The 20,689-nt window shown below is 33.3% G+C and overlaps 1 protein-coding gene across 2 annotated transcripts in view; it reads right to left on the bottom strand.

Moving 5' to 3' along the window:
* The window catches only part of LOC149792503 (calcineurin-binding protein cabin-1-like), a 197,794-nt gene that overhangs the window by 100,295 nt on the left and 76,810 nt on the right, over window positions 1-20,689 (bottom strand). For both annotated transcript variants that reach the window (XM_089971114.1, XM_089971115.1), the window contains exons 20-23: window positions 10,932-11,025; window positions 10,188-10,330; window positions 2,118-2,204; window positions 1,529-1,653 (exon numbers count right to left, since the gene is read on the bottom strand). In XM_089971114.1, the coding sequence (XP_089827240.1) occupies window positions 1,529-1,653; window positions 2,118-2,204; window positions 10,188-10,330; window positions 10,932-11,025 (449 nt within the window). The remainder of the gene's footprint in view (window positions 1-1,528; window positions 1,654-2,117; window positions 2,205-10,187; window positions 10,331-10,931; window positions 11,026-20,689) is intronic.

Below are 20,689 nucleotides of genomic sequence, written 5' to 3'. Positions count from 1 at the left end.
AAACCACCAAGTAGTTTAGAAGGAACATCAATAACAAATTTGTGTTAATGGACTAACGAAGATCAGATGACTGACCAACTGTCCTATAAGCTCTTCCGGTCTATGACCAGTAGAACTAATAATCAATTAGTGTAAACTATGACCAGTAGAGATAATAATCAATTAGTGTAAACTATGACCAGTAGAACTAATAATCAATTAGTGTAAACTATGACCAGTAGAACTAATAATCAATTAGTGTAAACTATGACCAGTAGAACTAATAATAATCAATTAGTGTAAACTATGACCAGTAGAACTAATAATCAATTAGTGTAAACTATGACCAGTAGAACTAATAATCAATTAGTGTAAACTATGACCAGCATAACTAATAATCAATTAGTGTAAACTATGACCAGTAGAACTAATAATCAATTAGTGTAAACTATGACCAGTAGAACTAATAATCAATTAGTGTAAACTATGACCAGTAGAACTAATAATCAATTAGTGTAAACTATGACCAGTAGAACTAATAATAATCAATTAGTGTAAACTATGACCAGTAGAACTAATAATCAATTAGTGTAAACTATGACCAGTAGAACTAATAATCAATTAGTGTAAACTATGACCAGCATAACTAATAATCAATTAGTGTAAACTATGACCAGTAGAACTAATAATCAATTAGTGTAAACTATGACCAGTAGAACTAATAATCAATTAGTGTAAACTATGACCAGTAGAACTAATAATCAATTAGTGTAAACTATGACCAGTAGAGCTAATAAAATAATCAATTAGTGTAAACTATGACCAGTAGAACTAATAATCAATTAGTGTAAACTATGACCAGTATAACTAATAATCAATTAGTGTAAACTATGACCAGTATAACTAATAATCAATTAGTGTAAACTATGACCAGTATAACTAATAATTTGTGTAAACTATGACCAGTAGAACTAATAATCAATTAGTGTAAACTATGACCAGTACAACTAATAATCAATTAGTGTAAACTATGACCAGTATAACTAATAATTTGTGTAAACTATGACCAGTAGAACTAATAATCAATTAGTGTAAACTATGACCAGTATAAGTAATAATTTGTGTAAACTATGACCAGTATAACTAATAATTAGTGTAAACTATGACCAGTATAACTAATAATCAATTAGTGTAAACTATGACCAGTATAACTAATAATCAATTAGTGTAAACTATGACCAGTAGAACTAATAATCAATTAGTGTAAATTCTTGTTGCTATTGTATCATTTTCTTTTTCTAATGAGTAAAAGACACAGATTGTAATACCAGTCCAGTCTCATCCCAATCTACCTTCTATAATAATGTTGGAGTTAATTAAATATTCTGGTCTTATCATCATAAAATTCCTAACCAGCCTACAGTCTACTTGGATTATGGTTGGAGTCAACTCGGTGACTGGTGTAAAGTATCTTATAATGGCAAAAAAAATGTTTGGAAAGCCAAGTCAAAGTATTAGTAATTCATGAATGGTTTATCGTATTTCTTACTTTTGCAGAGCTTTAATTATATGGACCATGGTGTCAGTCCACTCTTTCTTGGACTGCTCATTTTTAGCCATTCTGTATTGCTGATAGGCCTCATTGAAGGATTCCTCTCCCCATAGTAAACAGTTCTGGAAATATAGAACAGGAAATACTGCACTGATTGAATAGATTAAAGGTATCAAACAGACAGTTCTTTACAAAATCTCTACCCAAACAGTTGAAAATAATACATTATCAAAACTGATCATTGGAGCCTAAAAGTGTTGTTATAGCTGTTCTGAGTTAAATGTTATTTTTCAGCACATGATAGGCTATACATGGCTGCCAGTATATCTAGTGGAATAACAGGGTCAAATGTCTGGATCATAATGTAATTTAATTTAATTCAATTCAATTTAGTTCAGTTCTGTTCAGTTCAGTTCAGTTCAGTTCAGTTTAGTTTAGTTTAGTAAAGTTTAGTTTAGTTTAGTTCAGTATAGTTTAGCTTAATTTAATTTAATTTAATTTAATTTAATTTAATTTAGTTTAGTTTAGTTTAATTTAATTTAATTTCATTTCATTTAACCTAATTTTACATTTTGGATCAACTTACCTCATAGTTTCCAATCTTGAACAGGGAGTCTTGAAGCAGAATCAACTGAGAATGTCGCTCAGGCAAGGCAGTTGCTATTCCAGTCAACTGCAATATATACGACATCAGAATTAATTTAAACTCAACATCATCAACACAAAAGTTTGTTTATGTATCCAATTTGTGGATAAAACATGCATTTGGACCTATCACACAGCATTATTACCAGATGACATTTCTGTTAATCACGGCTAAGCATCATACCACAAAGATGGAGATTAAACAAAATCCAGTCAATATGAACTCAACCCAATTTCAAAATTTGTTTGAGCTATTCAAAGTTTGCAATAAATGAAACTGGAAATAAGGGCAATAATAGTTTAGGCCCTAGACTTGATGCATACATACATTCCTGGGGTTCCAAATCCAGGCAAAATTACAAGTCCAGCATTTTCAAATTTTGCCTGGGAGCAAAACAGCAATGCTGGACAGATCCCTAAAATGTACTTCTAATAACCACTTCTGATTCCAACTGTCAAGTTCTCAATAGTATTTGACAAGTGGGTTGCATCCAGGTTTTGACAGAATTTGGACATGTACCACCTCACCTCCAAAAAAAGGTGGGGATGTGGTGGGCAACTGACTGAGAGAAAAAGCACAGTGTTCGCTAAACCTATCAGAAGTTTTACAATTCTAAAGAGGAAGAAAAAAGGTCATTAGACTAGCAGATATATAAAATGCACATTAACGACCTATCAGGTGTTATTCCACCATCCTATATTATGCATGGCCAAAACAAACCAACATGAGGTTTCTCAGCACAAACATCATGGCATTATATTATCCAGTGATGCCACTTGGCATACACACATTAAATACATTTCTGACAAACCCTGGGAGAAATTAAATTGCTTAAAAAGTCTCAAATTCAAACTAGATCAATTATCCTTGGAAAATATGTACAAATCTTATATTCTTCCAATTTCTGATTATGCTGATCACATTTGGGATGATTGTACAATAAGTGATAAAAAAAACTTATAGAAAAAATAAATGCTGAGGCAATGATAATAATAATGAACACAACCAAAAGTGCATCTCCTTCACAATTGTACCATGAAACTAACCTAAACTCTCGCCGCTAATAAGTATAAACTACTTCAGTTATTTAAAATTTACCAAGGACTAGCTCCCCCATATCTTCAAGACCTGATCTGACCATTATTTACAGAACATAAGACCTACTTCATTTGATCTACAAATAATCTTCGACCCCCTGCCATGTGTAGAACAAACTTGTTCTACAATTCATTTCTACCTTCTACAATTCCAATATGGAACTTGTTACCTGCTGATGTGAGAAACAACCCTTCAATAATAACTTTAAAGCCTTCTTCAATCGCGATAAAGAAACCATGTTACTACTATGCTGGAGATAGACTGTCTCAGATCATTCATGCTATACTTAAAACAAACTGTAGCAACTTAAATTACGATTTATATACCAATCATGTATGTAATAATAAGCACTGCTCCAGCGGCGAAATTTTGAGAATGCAAAACACTTTCTTCTAGTCTGTTCCAAATATTCAAATCTTTAGAGATTAAATTCAATAATCACTCCCTCTTACTATTGATAGATTATTATTCAGCAACCCTATATAAACTGTAGAAAACAAATATTTTTAGCTGTGCAACATTATATTAGGATGACTAAAAGACTAAACTGAATTTTGTAGTCCAATCAGAACCAAATTATAAGTCAAATGACGTATCAAAGTCCAGCACTAATACAATTAACCATTGTATCCAATATTTCATCTAACAGGAATACCAAGTCCAGCACTAATAAAATTAATCATTGTTTCCAATATTTCATCTAACAGGAATATCAAGTCCAGCACTAATAAAATTAATCATTGTATCCAATATTTCATTTAACAGGAATATCAAGTCCAGCACTAATAAAATTAATCATAGTATCCAATATTTCATTTAACAGGAATATCAAGTCCAGCACTAATAAAATTAATCATTGTTTCCAATATTTCATTTAACAGGAATACCAAGTCCAGCACTAATAAAATTAATCATTGTATCCAATATTTCATCCATTGTTTCCAATATTTCATCCACTGTTTCCAATATTTCATCTAACAGGAATACCAAAATAGGGCTTCAACTATTGCAACTGTTGCTGATTTTACAATGCAACCTATTATCAAGGTTGTCATTTTGCTATACAACAAATGTAATAAAGCAAAAGTTTTTATACGTAAAGTTTTAATTTCATCAGTATTTGAAACATCTAACATTAAACTGTATAAAAACAAAAATTTCAACTCTTTTGATTATTATAAATTTTGAACTTCCTACACCCACTTCTCCTTAATTACAATTCACCATTATGGCTGGAGAGAAAATTCATTCAGCAGAAAGGTTAGAACACAACACGGACCCTGCACACGTATGTGCATGCGCACACACACGCACTTCTTGTGCCTATAGTTATTGCATTAGATTTGTTATTCAGAGTAGATTACAATGTGTGAACTTCCAACGTAAGTGATCCGAAGCCAGTGTATGTAAATTATTGTATTAGTACCTGAATACCCTTTAGTTTCTATAATTAACAAAAACAGAAATAGAGAACAACTGTCAAATATTAGTAGTTGAATACCATTTAGTTTCTATAATGAACAGAAAACAGAAACAGTGAACAGCTATCAAATATTAGCACTTGAATACCCTATAGTTTCTATAATGAATAGAAAACAGAAATAGAGAACAACTGTCAAATATTAGTATTTGAATACCCTTTAGTTTTTGTAATGAACAGAAGAAATAGTGAACAATGGTCAAATGTTAGTATTTGCATACCCTTAAAGTTTCTATAATGAACAGAAAAAAGAAATAGTGAACAATGGTCAAACATTAGTACCTGAATATCCTTTAGTTTCTGTAATGAACAGAAAACAGAAATATTGAACAATGGTCAAACAATGAACTACAACCAACTCCTTTAAAGTCCTAACCTTGAGCAAGAAATGATGTGCATACAATAAATTTTTTAACAGTTTTCAATAAATGTAATAGTTTTTAATAAATGTAATAGTTTTCAATAAATGTTTAATAGTTGTCAAGAAACATTTGCCTCGGGCTGAATGTATTGCTACCTTGCAAGCAATTTACCTTCATGCCATCATCAACAGTTTTTATTACTGTACCAAAAATGATGATTATATCTGAGACAATGGGATCTGAAATTGTGCCTTCATTCTGAGAAATTCAGTCTTAGTCTTCTTTGGATCAAGCAATAATATAAATTGCGTAGGAGTTCGTCTAAAACTTGTACATAGACCCATGGACTAATCTCACTGGCACATCCAAATTACTTTCATCATGCCCAACAAATGTATATATGGTTGTGAAAGTTTCAATAGTTTACAAGCTATGACCCTGAAGAGCGGGGGTAAAGACAGACCTAAGACACAATCTTAATACCACATCTGCATTCGTCTTTCATGTCCAAGAATTTTGTGTGTGTGTGTGTGTGTGTGTATATATATATATATATATATATATTCAAACCTGTCAGTAGCAGTAGCAGCCACCCATAAGAAAGGCAAAAATTGGCCTTTGTACATATGTAACCTTTCTAAACAGTTTTCTTTTTTTTTAAAGCTGTTTTAAAACAAATGCCATACACTAAATTTCATTATCATTATAAATACCATTATCATTATTATTATTACTGTTATTATTATTATTATTATTACTGTTATTATTATTACTGTTGTTATTATTATTATTACTGTTATTATTACTGTTATTATTATTATTATTATTATTACTGTTATTATTATTATTATTACTGTTATTATTATTATTATTATTATTACTGTTATTATTATTATTATTATTATTATTATTATTATTGTTATTATTATTACTGTTATTACTATTATTATTATTATTACTACTGTTATTATTATTATTATTACTGTTATTATTACTGTTATTATTATTATTATTAATAATATAAAGCTTTATGTGCACTATACAACAACAACGGGTTGGATTACCAGGATTACCAGGTTACTAAGTTACCAGGTGAAGTGGGCAACTAAGTTGCCTGAAAAATGTAAACTTCACCTTCTTCTGTTATGAAAGTGAAAATGACTTTGTCCCGTGATTTTTTTTAGATGTAAAATGACTGACAGTATTTAATGACTTTTGAGATACTCTCTCGCTGTAGCCAAGACGTTCTGACTGTTGTGTTGTAGCCCAAGGAAAAATGTATTTATGCACTGTTGATATCAATTACACCAACAAATAAACTCTTGCACATTCATAGGCATGTTTTAACGGACTATTAACCATTTCATGAGCAAGATATCGATGCTCGAATTCCAGATGTTAGACCGATTGTACTATTTGATGATGAAAATATACCAACTTCTGTTTTTGAAATTCAAACATCAATATGTAAATAGGAAGTTGTTTTTTTTAAAGTATATTTGAAATTCAAACATCAGTATGTAAATAGGAAGTTGCTTTTTTAAAAGTATATTTGAAATTCAAACATCAGTATGTTGTTGTTGTTGTTGTTGTTGTTGTAGGGTTTAACGCCATTTTTCAGCACGCGATAAGCTATACATGGCGGCCAGTATTAATGGTGGAGGAAGAAACCGGGAAATCCCCGGAAAGAACCACCGACCCTCGAGAAGCTACTGGCAAGCTTTCTCACATATCCACATTGGCCGAATCCGAGACTCGAACCCACGCAGACAGAGGTGAGATGGCAGTGATCCGTAACGGTGAGCGCTTTAGACCACTCGGCCACTCGGGGCCCCAAACATCAGTATGTAAATAGGAAGTTGATTTTTTAAAAGTATAATCTGTAAAAAGCACTTTCTAATTTTATTTTTTTAAATGGCGATTTAACTGACGTGTTTGTTATTTTCTTTTTAAATCAGTTTGAAACTGTAACTGAACCAGCAATGGCAGACATCACTGTGTCTATGCAATACCACTTCATTAGACTGCCTGTTTTAGTAAATAATTGGGCAAACAGACTCAGGAAAATATATAATTCAATGAAAATAAAGCCAAAATACTGAATGATCATGGTCAGAAACATGTGGTAAAATGCTATGTTGTGGAATTCGAAGAAAACAAAAATTGTAATGACAAGGTTCTTTTCTGAGATCATTTATTTCTGTCAAAATATGAAAAAAATCCCTTTCTAATCATGTATGCACTCACATTGTGCAATACATGTTCAAAGATGTGTCAATTCAGTTGGAAAGAAGGGTCTTTTTCAGTCAATTATCGATTTTAATTCTTCAGCATGTTGGCTATGAATAGTTACAGCAATGTTTGATTGGCAACAATGAAATTATGATGAACAGTGTGGTATGAAGTCACTTGTGTATTTGCCCCTATGTACATGTTACAGGGATTGAAACAAAGTGGATTAAACAATTTTTGACTGCAATTATACAAAACTTTCAACAACAAAAAATAACCAATTTAAGTAGCAGATTATTAATCATTTTTACTGACTTGCAATTACAAGACCCTATTAATTACAATGTATAGTTTCTGCTGTTTCTTTTAAAATCATATGGCCAAAATACACTGTATCTCATTCTAATCATACATGTATGAATACAATGGGTATGAATATACTAATTTTTATACCTGTACAAAATGTGTTGTATTGCTTAAAACTAATGTTAAATGCTTATTGAGAAATAGAGGACATAAATTGAAACCAAGAGAACACACACACATAAAATGTACTGCATCACTCCCACTTCTCCCTGTTAGCTCCCACTTCTCCCTGTTCTGTCCAAAAGGAGAAGTCATTTCTCCCCGAAATTCAAGCCTTGCTTGACCCCAGACAAATCATAAAATATCCATATACAGTAGTCCCCCTCTTATAAGGCCACCCCTAATGCAGCAGGGAAGTGGCCTTATAATGCGGGTGGCCTTTCTAGATGGGGATGACAAATGTAAATAGTAAATACATGTGAAAAAAGTCACAAGTACATTTAATTTTAAATATTAAATATTTTAATTAAAAGATCACATGCATGATGTGAAATAAATGTAAAACAAACTTTGTCATAATTTGCAAAAGAATGCTATGAATAACCATTGATACAGTTTTAAAACTGTCTTTATAATTATGTTACAGTTCACATCACGTCACTTTGTTGGTAAGTCTAAAAAACAAACCAGTCTCATCACATTAAAAATATCCTCGCTGTCATATCCCCTGCATATATCGTTTAGTCTTTTGTTCCAATCTTCGACAATTTCATTATTAACTTGAGCTGATTCGCCGCTAATGACAGAACACTTATTATTGTGTCGCACTTGAAATCTGTGCAACCAACCGTTACTTGTGGTAAAGTCGTCATATCCCAGTTCAACTGACAAATTTTTTGCTTTTTCTTGTCTTTCGAATCAGGATACAAACGTCTCCTGGCTCAAACAATCTTCCTTTCTGCGTCCATTTCACTTTTCCACTTCTGCAGAATTGTTTAATTATCTTTCACGATATTGTTTATCTGAGTCTTCCCGACATTAGTTTTCTGCAAGGATCCTCGATGTCCGCCCCCCCTCCCCGCCGTCAGTTGAATTACTTTCACGTTCTCCTCTAAACTGAGAATTTTTATTTTCCTTGATGACATGTTGATCTTTTTGCAGTAAGTTATTCATGTTGCCAACTAAAATACTGATAAAACAATTTTGTATGCATCTAAACAAATTGCCATGTGTTTTTAAAGGAAGTGATCTTGTCACGTGATTCGTTAGTCGCAGTCTGGTACCCTATTGTTTTTATACATTTCTTGAAACTAGGTGAGAGAAGCCAAAATGGCTTCGATATGTACCATTAACATCACGCAGATTTGTCCTCGCGGCCACTAGGATTCGTAATTTGGACAATTATTGTCAGTAGTAATGGCCACTGATTACCAAAGTGAAAAAGCTCAACATCTTACTATGGGAAGCCATAAAGGCTATTAAACCATTTTCCTGCTGACTTGGGTATTGTACATCGATACGGCCACTTCTCGGCTGTTACTACTGTTAAATAATTGTATTCTTAAAAATTATCAGAGTGACTAAACCGGACATCTTATGATAACACAGCAGTAAGGCTAATTGGATTACATGTACGTACCCTTTTGTATGGATTAAAATTTGAGTCTTTCTCGGTTTTTATGGAATAAATTTGGCTTCTCGTGAGGCGTAAATGATATAATATTAACCTTAGTGGCAAATGTACTTTACTCAACACTTCTTTCAGTAACGAAAACCTGACATCGGGAAACAAGAAATTGGATTATTTAACACACGTTATGAATACAATACTGGTTCTGGATACATATTCAAATAAAATGCGGCCGCTTGTGAGGGGTAAATTTTATGATTTTGCACTAATATGCTGGCCGCTGGTCGCGTTACCCGGGTGGCCTTTCGCGAGGGGTACTTTTGAACACAAACTCGTCAGTGCCAACGGATTCTGGCCGTAAGGAGCGGGTGGCCGCTGGTCAGGGGGGCCGTTCAAGAGGGGGACTACTGTATGTTGTTCTCTCTGAAATTTATGTTACACAAAAGATTACTGTAGCTTGCCCACTTTAATCAATCCTGTACATTAAATCCTAACAGATTTAAATAATTACCTATCTTAGTTTGTAAACCATGACAAAATAATAATTTTACTACTGATCAGAAAACCGACTCTGGTTGGCCATCTTGTACAAGTTAGACTTGAAAACAGCTGTTCATGCTTTGAAAATAATATCTGAATTAGCAAGTTGCTGAGGTCATCAAGATCAAATGGGAGAAGCTTGTGACGGATGTTACACTAGGTTTTGCTTAAAAATATCGAAGTAGATAGCATCAGATGGACAATGGATGGACAAATGTAGGCAATCACCATATCTTCAACACTTTTTAAAAGCTGCATGGGTTTAACTACCTTTACCACATGCATAAATTACCATTCAAATAAAATAATCTTGGAATGTAATAACAATGATTGCATTACAGGTCATTAATAATGATGCTAACCTTGCCCTTTTGCCCTGCAGTACTTTTAAAGGTCTGAAGCAGCAGGTCTACCACTCTGTGATAGTTTCCTGACTCGTAGAGCTTCTGAGTCTCCTCAAGGGACTGACATCTCTGTAGAGATTCCTGCAGAGTTCTCACCTGATCTGAAAAAGTAAAACAAGCAAATTCTGTTAAGTATACAAACATGAAATCAAACTGTAACAATTTTTGTCAGCATGCTAAACTATGATGGTTAAAGTACAGAAAAGGGGACAAATTTATCAGCTGCCTATATATATATATATATATATATATATATATATATATATATATATATATATATATATATATATATATATATAAATATATATATATATATATATAACCTGAGTCTACACCGATGCTCTATTTGGAGACTATTTGTCTGGGAAACAAGCGAACAATCGAGCTAATTTTAAACAATGCTCATTTCAGAGGCGGTTTTCTTGAGTCCAGTTTCTAAACAGACTGACTGTGCAACCAGGCAACTGTCTAGACAATTGGTGTATCATATCCTGACAATGGGTGATTAATATCCTGACAATGGGTGTATCATATCCTAACAATGGGTGTATCATATTGGTTAAGTTATCTAAAAAACACTTTAATTATTAATAAATTCTGATATCTGAAAACATCTCAATCACAAAATCATACCAATAAGCTGAAACTTGATTGAAATTAAATTTTTTTCTTTAACATGTGATGCATTTTTTAATGACTTACCTCTTGATATGACATTGTCCAGATTACAGTTGGGTAATACCAATTGTTTCAGCTCTTCCCCTTCCTCCTCAGAGAAGTTAAAGTACTCTAAGATCTTAAAAGATGTCAACAAAATTATCAGTCAACACTGAGGACTCAGTATAGTAAATTTTCAAATACACAAGGAAACACAAATCTATCTTGTGAATAACCTTCTTGTAAAAAGCCTTCCGAATTTAGAGTTTCCTGGTGTGAAAAAGAACAGGAATTCCTAGGTACAACGATTTAACATCATTCTAAATGAATGTTAATGACAAATAATTAGTGCAGTGTACACTTAATATTAAATGCTCTGCTACACAATATTGACTTATTTTTAAAACTCAATACTAGTCATCCAGTAATTATAGTCAATAATACTTTGGTTCTCTCCTTGTGTCCTTTCATCGCCAATTTTAAAACAATTAAACAATTATTTAATAACTCAATTAATGCTCAATTACTCCCAGTTCATTAGTTTTGCAGAATACTGGGTTTTGAGAATTTAGTTGTTTCTACAAACCATAAATTCTTAGATGCAGCAAACAACAATCTTCCTGTGGAGACAAAAGGATGAATTTTCTGTTGTACAAAATAAAGTATTGAAAAAAATAGAATAATAAAAAGAGACTCAAATTGGCCACATATCAATCACCAAACTAGCGTCTACATAACCAAACAAAAATGTCCAAGGAATCTGGGTCAGTCTGATGCTTTCTGTTGAAATTTACTTCAATGCAGATGACTACAAATGTTATGAAAACAACTGTTTAAAGATTTCTCAAGTTGTTGTAACAACATCTATATTTGACAGCACATCTGTATGCCAGGATTCTTTCTGTCAAACTATTCAAATTATACAGGGCAGTGTTTTTATAAATCTAAGTTGTGTGAAGGTATTGCTGTTGTAGTAACTGTGGCAATATTTCAAGGTGGCTCGATATCATTTGTATAAGTAAAAAGGCCTTCAATCTAGGTCAATTTCTGTCAAATGTTATGAATTTAAAACCCTTCATGCCAATGTGCTTTTCAGACAAATTTGGTCAAACTGTTCTGTGCAATTTTGGAAAATCATTTAAAGGTTTTCTAGTTTAAGTCATGTTGGCCATATCTGATGGTAGATATGCATCAATTATGCAAAAAAGTGAAAGCCCTCTACAGAATGATGCTTTCTGCAAAATTTGAATCAAACTTTGTTCATCAATATGGGCTATTCCAGTAAAACATACATGGGACCCAGGGAAGGCACTTTTAATGTGGGGTATTCATCCATAGATACAATTTAGAATTTTCTTACCATTTTAATAGGAACTCTGTGAAATCAAAGTGCCCTGGCATATAGTTTTTAAAAAACTGCCTTCCCTGGACACCATGTATGTTTAAATGGAATAGCCCTTACTAAGAAGATGTTCAAACACATTTCCATTTTTAGTAATGGTGGCCATATTTGATGAAGAATCTCTATCATTTGTGAAGAAGAAAAAAAAGCCCTTATGCCTTCAGTCATATTTAATAAAAATCTATTGAGCAGTTTTTATGAGAAGGCATGATTGGTCAACAGATACATTTTTTATGATGACCATAATATTGGTCAACATTGGTCAACATTATTTTGTGATGACCATAGTATCAAGTTTCGCAGCAATCCACAGAAAACTCAAATAAGTAGCAGCATTCTGAAAATTCAAAAAAGTTGAAAAGTGCAACTCCTGTATAAATTATGGGAAAGCAAAGATGTCCATATGCACATCCTTAGATGCTGACTATAAAAGGTACCAAGGTTTACGGTAAATCATCAAACAGTGGAACTAAGTGCACTGACACACACTGCATTCAACTGCAAGAAAAAGGTAAGAACAACAAAACTGTGAGAACAGTAAGTTGTCAATCTGCACATCTCCATTTGATAACATGTACAAGATTGTATGGCAATGCATTAAAACTGTAAGAACAGTAAGTTGTCAATCTGCACATCTCCATTTGATAACATGTACAAGGTTGTATGGCAATGCATTAAAACTGAAAGAACAGTAAGTTGTCAATCTGCACATCTCCATTTGATAACATGTACAAGATTGTATGGCAATGCATTAAAACTGTAAGAACAGTAAGTTGTCAATCTGCACATCTCCATTTGATAACATGTACAAGGTTGTATGGCAATGCATTAAAACTGTAAGAACAGTAAGTTGTCAATCTGCACATCTCCATTTGATAACATGTACAAGGTTGTATGGCAATGCATTAAAACTGTAAGAACAGTAAGTTGTCAATATACACATCTCCATTTGATAACATGTACAAGGTTGTATGGCAATGAATTAAAACTGTAAGAACAGTAAGTTGTCAATCTGCACATCTCCATTTGATAACATGTACAAGGTTGTATGGCGATGCATTAAAACTGTAAGAACAGTAAGTTGTCAATCTGCACATCTCCATTTGATGCTGATAACATGTACAAGGTTGAAGGGCAATGCATTAAAACTGTAAGAACTGTAAGTTGTCAATCTACACATCTCCATTTGATAACATGTACAAGGTTGTATGGCAATGAATTAAAACTGTAAGAACAGTAAGTTGTCAATCTGCACATCTCCATTTGATAACATGTACAAGGTTGTATGGCAATGCATTAAAACTGTAAGAACAGTAAGTTGTCAATCTGCACATCTCCATTTGATGCTGATAACATGTACAAGGTTGTATGGCAATGCATTAAAACTGTAAGAACAGTAAGTTGTCAATCTACACATTTCCATTTGATAACATGTACAAGGTTGTATGGCATTGCATTAAAACTGTAAGAACAGTAAGTTGTCAATCTGCACATCTCCATTTGATAACATGTACAAGGTTGTATGGTAATGCATTAAAACTCAAAGAACAGTAAGTTGTCAATCTGCACATCTCCATTTGATAACATGTACAAGGTTGTATGGCAATGAATTAAAACTGAAAGAACAGTAAGTTGTCAATCTGCACATCTCCATTTGATAACATGTACAAGGTTGTATGGCAATGCATTAAAACTGAAAGAACAGTAAGTTGTCAATCTGCACATCTCCATTTGATAACATGTACAAGGTTGTATGGCAATGCATTAAAACTGAAAGAACAGTAAGTTGTCAATCTGCACATCTCCATTTGATAACATGTACAAGGTTGTATGGAAATGCATTAAAACTGAAAGAACAGTAAGTTGTCAATCTGCACATCTCCATTTGATAACATGTACAAGGTAGTATGGCAAAGAATTAAAACTGAAAGAACAGTAAGTTGTCAATCTGCACATCTCCATTTGATAACATGTACAAGGTTGTATGGTAATGCATTAAAACTGAAAGAACAGTAAGTTGTCAATCTGCACATCTCCATTTGATAACATGTACAAGGTTGTATGGTAATGCATTAAAACTCAAAGAACAGTAAGTTGTCAATCTGCACATCTCCATTTGATAACATGTACAAGATTGTATGCTAATGCATTAAAACTGAAAGAACAGTAAGTTGTCAATCTGCACATCTCCATTTGATAACATGTACAAGGTTGTATGGCAATGAATTAAAACTGAAAGAACAGTAAGTTGTCAATCTACACATCTCCATTTGATAACATGTACAAGGTTGTATGGCAATGCATTAAAACTGTGAGAACAGTAAGTTGTCAATCTGCACATCTCCATTTGATAACATGTACAAGGTTGTATGGCAATGCATTAAAACTGTAAGAACAGTAAGTTGTCAATCTGCACATCTCCATTTGATAACATGTACAAGGTTGTATGGCAATGAATTAAAACTGTAAGAACAGTAAGTTGTCAATCTACACATCTCCATTTGATAACATGTACAAGGTTGTATGGCAATGAATTAAAACTGTAAGAACAGTAAGTTGTCAATCTGCACATCTCCATTTGATAACATGTACAAGGTTGTATGGCAATGCATTAAAACTGTAAGAACAGTAAGTTGTTAATCTGCACATCTCCATCTGATGCTGATAACATGTACAAGGTTGTATGGCAATGCATTAAAACTGTAAGAACAGTAAGTTGTCAATCTACACATTTCCATTTGATAACATGTACAAGGTTGTATGGCATTGCATTAAAACTGTAAGAACAGTAAGTTGTCAATCTGCACATCTCCATTTGATAACATGTACAAGGTTGTATGGTAATGCATTAAAACTCAAAGAACAGTAAGTTGTCAATCTGCACATCTCCATTTGATAACATGTACAAGGTTGTATGGCAATGCATTAAAACTGAAAGAACAGTAAGTTGTCAATCTGCACATCTCCATTTGATAACATGTACAAGGTTGTATGGCAATGCATTAAAACTGAAAGAACAGTAAGTTGTCAATCTGCACATCTCCATTTGATAACATGTACAAGGTAATATGGCAAAGAATTAAAACTGAAAGAACAGTAAGTTGTCAATCTGCACATCTCCATTTGATAACATGTACAAGGTTGTATGGTAATGCATTAAAACTGAAATAACAGTAAGTTGTCAATCTGCACATCTCCATTTGATAACATGTACAAGGTTGTATGGCAATGAATTAAAACTGAAAGAACAGTAAGTTGTCAATCTGCACATCTCCATTTGATAACATGTACAAGATTGTATGCTAATGCATTAAAACTGAAAGAACAGTAAGTTGTCAATCTGCACATCTCCATTTGATAACATGTACAAGGTTGTATGGCAATGAATTAAAACTGAAAGAACAGTAAGTTGTCAATCTACACATCTCCATTTGATAACATGTACAAGGTTGTATGGCATGCATTAAAACTGTGAGAACAGTAAGTTGTCAATCTGCACATCTCCATTTGATAACATGTACAAGGTTGTATGGCAATGCATTAAAACTGTAAGAACAGTAAGTTGTCAATCTGCACATCTCCATTTGATAACATGTACAAGGTTGTATGGCAATGAATTAAAACTGTAAGAACAGAAACTTGTCAATCTGCACATCTCCATTTCATACCATGTACAAGGTTGTATGGCAATGAATTAAAACTGAAAGAACAGTAAGTTGTCAATCTGCACATCTCCATTTGATAACATGCACAAGATTGTATGGCAATGCATTAAAACTGAAAGAACAGTAAGTTGTCAATCTGCACATCTCCATTTGATAACATGTACAAGGTTGTATGGCAATGCATTAAAACTGTAAGAACAGTAAGTTGTCAATCTGCACATCTCCATTTCATAACATGTACAAGGTTGTATGGCAATGAATTAAAACTGAAAGAAGAGTAAGTTGTCAATCTGCACATCTCCATTTGATAACATGTACAAGATTCTATGGCAATGCATTAAAACTGAAAGAACAGTAAGTTGTCAATCTGCACATCTCCATTTGATGCTGATAACATGTACAAGGTTGTATGGCAATGAATTAAAACTGAAAAAACAGTAAGTTGTCAATCTGCACATCTCCATTTGATAACATGAACAAGATTGTATGGCAATGCATTAAAACTGAAAGAACAGTAAGTTGTCAATCTGCACATCTCCATTTGATAACATGTACAAGGTTGTATGGCAATGCATTAAAACTGTAAGAACAGTAAGTTGTCAATCTGCACATCTCCATTTGATAACATGTACAAGGTTGTATGGCAAGGCATTAAAACTGTAAGAACAGTAAGTTGTCAATCTGCACATCTCCATTTGATAACATGTACAAGGTTGTATGGCAATGCATTAAAACTGTAAAAACAGTAAGTTCTCAATCTGCACATCTCCATTTGATAACATGTACAAGGTTGTATGGCAAGGCATTAAAACTGTAAGAACAGTAAGTTGTCAATCTGCACATCTCCATTTGATAACATGTACAAGGTTGTATGGCAATGCATTAAAACTGTAAGAACAGTAAGTTCTCAATCTGCACATCTCCATTTGATAACATGTACAAGGTTGTATGGCAATGAATTAAAACTGAAAGAACAGTAAGTTGTCAATCTGCACATCTCCATTTGATAACATGTACAAGGTTGTATGGCAATGCATTAAAACTGTAAGAACAGTAAGTTGTCAATCTGCACATCTCCATTTGATAACATGTACAAGGTTGTATGACAATGCATTAAAGCTGTAAGAACAGTAAGTTGTCAATCTGCACATCTCCATTTGATGCTGATAACATGTACAAGGTTGTATGGCAATGCATTAAAACTGTAAGAACAGTAAGTTGTCAATCTGCACATCTCCATTTGATAACATGTACAAGGTTGTATGGCAATGCATTAAAACTGTAAGAACAGTAAGTTGTCAATCTGCACATCTCCATTTGATAACATGTACAAGGTTGTATGGCAATGCATTAAAACTGTAAGAACAGTAAGTTGTCAATCTGCACATCTCCATTTGATAACATGTACAAGGTTGTATGGCAATGAATTAAAACTGTAAGAACAGTAAGTTGTCAATCTACACATCTCCATTTGATAACATGTACAAGGTTGTATGGCAATGCATTAAAACTGTAAGAACAGTAAGTTGTCAATCTACACATCTCCATTTGATAACATGTACAAGGTTGTATGGCAATGAATTAAAACTAAGAACAGTAAGTTGTCAATCTACACATCTCCATTTGATAACATGTACAAGGTTGTATGGCAATGCATTAAAACTGAAAGAACAGTAAGTTGTCAATCTACACATCTCCATTTGATAACATGTACAAGGTTGTATGTCAAGGCATTAAAACTGTAAGAACAGTAAGTTGTCAATCTGCACATCTCCATTTGATAACATGTACAAGGTTGTATGGTAAGGCATTAAAACTGTAAGAACAGTAAGTTATCAATCTGCACATCTCCATTTGATAACATGTACAAGGTTGTATGGCAATGCATTAAAACTGTAAGAACAGTAAGTTGTCAATCTGCACATCTCCATTTGATAACATGTACAAGGCTGTATGGCAATGCATTAAAACTGTAAGAACAGTAAGTTGTCAATCTGCACATCTCCATTTCATAACATGTACAAGGTTGTATGGCAATGAATTAAAACTGAAAGAAGAGTAAGTTGTCAATCTGCACATCTCCATTTGATAACATGTACAAGATTCTATGGCAATGCATTAAAACTGAAAGAACAGTAAGTTGTCAATCTGCACATCTCCATTTGATGCTGATAACATGTACAAGGTTGTATGGCAATGAATTAAAACTGAAAAAACAGTAAGTTGTCAATCTGCACATCTCCATTTGATAACATGAACAAGATTGTATGGCAATGCATTAAAACTGAAAGAACAGTAAGTTGTCAATCTGCACATCTCCATTTGATAACATGTACAAGGTTGTATGGCAATGCATTAAAACTGTAAGAACAGTAAGTTGTCAATCTGCACATCTCCATTTGATAACATGTACAAGGTTGTATGGCAAGGCATTAAAACTGTAAGAACAGTAAGTTGTCAATCTGCACATCTCCATTTGCTAACATGTACAAGGTTGTATGGCAATGCATTAAAACTGTAAAAACAGTAAGTTCTCAATCTGCACATCTCCATTTGATAACATGTACAAGGTTGTATGGCAAGGCATTAAAACTGTAAGAACAGTAAGTTGTCAATCTGCACATCTCCATTTGATAACATGTACAAGGTTGTATGGCAATGCATTAAAACTGTAAGAACAGTAAGTTCTCAATCTGCACATCTCCATTTGATAACATGTACAAGGTTGTATGGCAATGAATTAAAACTGAAAGAACAGTAAGTTGTCAATCTGCACATCTCCATTTGATAACATGTACAAGGTTGTATGGCAATGCATTAAAACTGTAAGAACAGTAAGTTGTCAATCTGCACATCTCCATTTGATAACATGTACAAGGTTGTATGACAATGCATTAAAGCTGTAAGAACAGTAAGTTGTCAATCTGCACATCTCCATTTGATGCTGATAACATGTACAAGGTTGTATGGCAATGCATTAAAACTGTAAGAACAGTAAGTTGTCAATCTGCACATCTCCATTTGATAACATGTACAAGGTTGTATGGCAATGCATTAAAACTGTAAGAACAGTAAGTTGTCAATCTGCACATCTCCATTTGATAACATGTACAAGGTTGTATGGCAATGCATTAAAACTGTAAGAACAGTAAGTTGTCAATCTGCACATCTCCATTTGATAACATGTACAAGGTTGTATGGCAATGAATTAAAACTGTAAGAACAGTAAGTTGTCAATCTGCACATCTCCATTTGATAACATGTACAAGGTTGTATGGCAATGCATTAAAACTGTAAGAACAGTAAGTTGTCAATCTGCACATCTCCATTTGATAACATGTACAAGGTTGTATGGTAAGGCATTAAAACTGTAAGAACAGTAAGTTGTCAATCTGCACATCTCCATTTGATAAAATGTACAAGGTTGTATGGCAATGCATTAAAACTATAAGAACAGTAAGTTGTCAATCTACACATCTCCATTTGATAACATGTACAAGGTTGTATGGCAATGCATTAAAACTGTAAGAACAGTAAGTTGTCAATCTACACATCTCCATTTGATAACATGTACAAGGTTGTATGGCAATGCATTAAAACTGTAAGAACAGTAAGTTGTCAATCTACACATCTCCATTTGATAACATGTACAAGGTTGTATGGCAATGCATTAAAACTGTAAGAACAGTAAGTTGTCAATCTGCACATCTCCATTTGATAGCATGTACAAGGTTGTATGGCAATGCATTAAAACTGTAAGAACAGTAAGTTGTCAATCTGCACATCTCCATTTGATAACATGTACAAGGTTGTATGGCAATGCATTAAAACTGTAAGAACAGTAAGTTGTCAATCTGCACATCTCCATTTGATAACATGTACAAGGTTGTATGGCAATGCATTAAAACTGTAAGAACAGTAAGTTGTCAATCTGCACATCTCCATTTGATAACATGTACAAGGTTGTATGGCAATGCATTAAAACTGTAAGAACAGTAAGTTGTCAATCTGCACATCTCCATTTGATAACATGTACAAGGTTGTATGGCAATGCATTAAAACTGTAAGAACAGTAAGTTGTCAATCTGCACATCTCCATTTGATAACATGTACAAGGTTGTATGGCAATGCATTAAAACTGTAAGAACAGTAAGTTGTCAATCTGCACATCTCCATTTGATAACATGTACAAGGCTGTATGGCAATGCATTAAAACTGTAAGAACAGTAAGTTGTCAATCTGCACATCTCCATTTCATAACATGTACAAGGTTGCATGGCAATGCATTAAAACTGTAAGAACAGTAAGTTGTCAATCTGCACATCTCCATTTGATAACATGTACAAGGTTGTATGGCAATGCATTAAAACTGTGAGAACAGTAAGTTGTCAATCTGCACATCTCCATTTGATAACATGTACAAGGTTGTATGGCAATGAATTAAAACTGAAAGAACAGTAAGTTGTCAATCTGCACATCTCCATTTGATAACATGTACAAGGTTGTATGGCAATGCATTAAAACTGTAAGAACAGTAAGTTGTCAATCTGCACATCTCCATTTGATAACATGTACAAGGTTGTATGGCAATGCATTAAAACTGTAAGAACAGTAAGTTGTCAATCTGCACATCTCCATTTGATAACATGTACAAGGTTGTATGGCAAAACTGTAAGAACAGTAAGTTGTCAATCTGCACATCTCCATTTGATAACATGTAAAGATTGTATGGCAAT

Source organism: Sinohyriopsis cumingii, chromosome 9, assembly GCF_028554795.1.
Source record: "Sinohyriopsis cumingii isolate HCF-2022 chromosome 9, ASM2855479v2, whole genome shotgun sequence".
Lineage (NCBI taxonomy): Eukaryota > Metazoa > Mollusca > Bivalvia > Unionida > Unionidae > Sinohyriopsis > Sinohyriopsis cumingii.
Note: the sequence above shows the minus strand (reverse complement) of the source record. Positions and strands in the feature narration are given on the sequence as shown.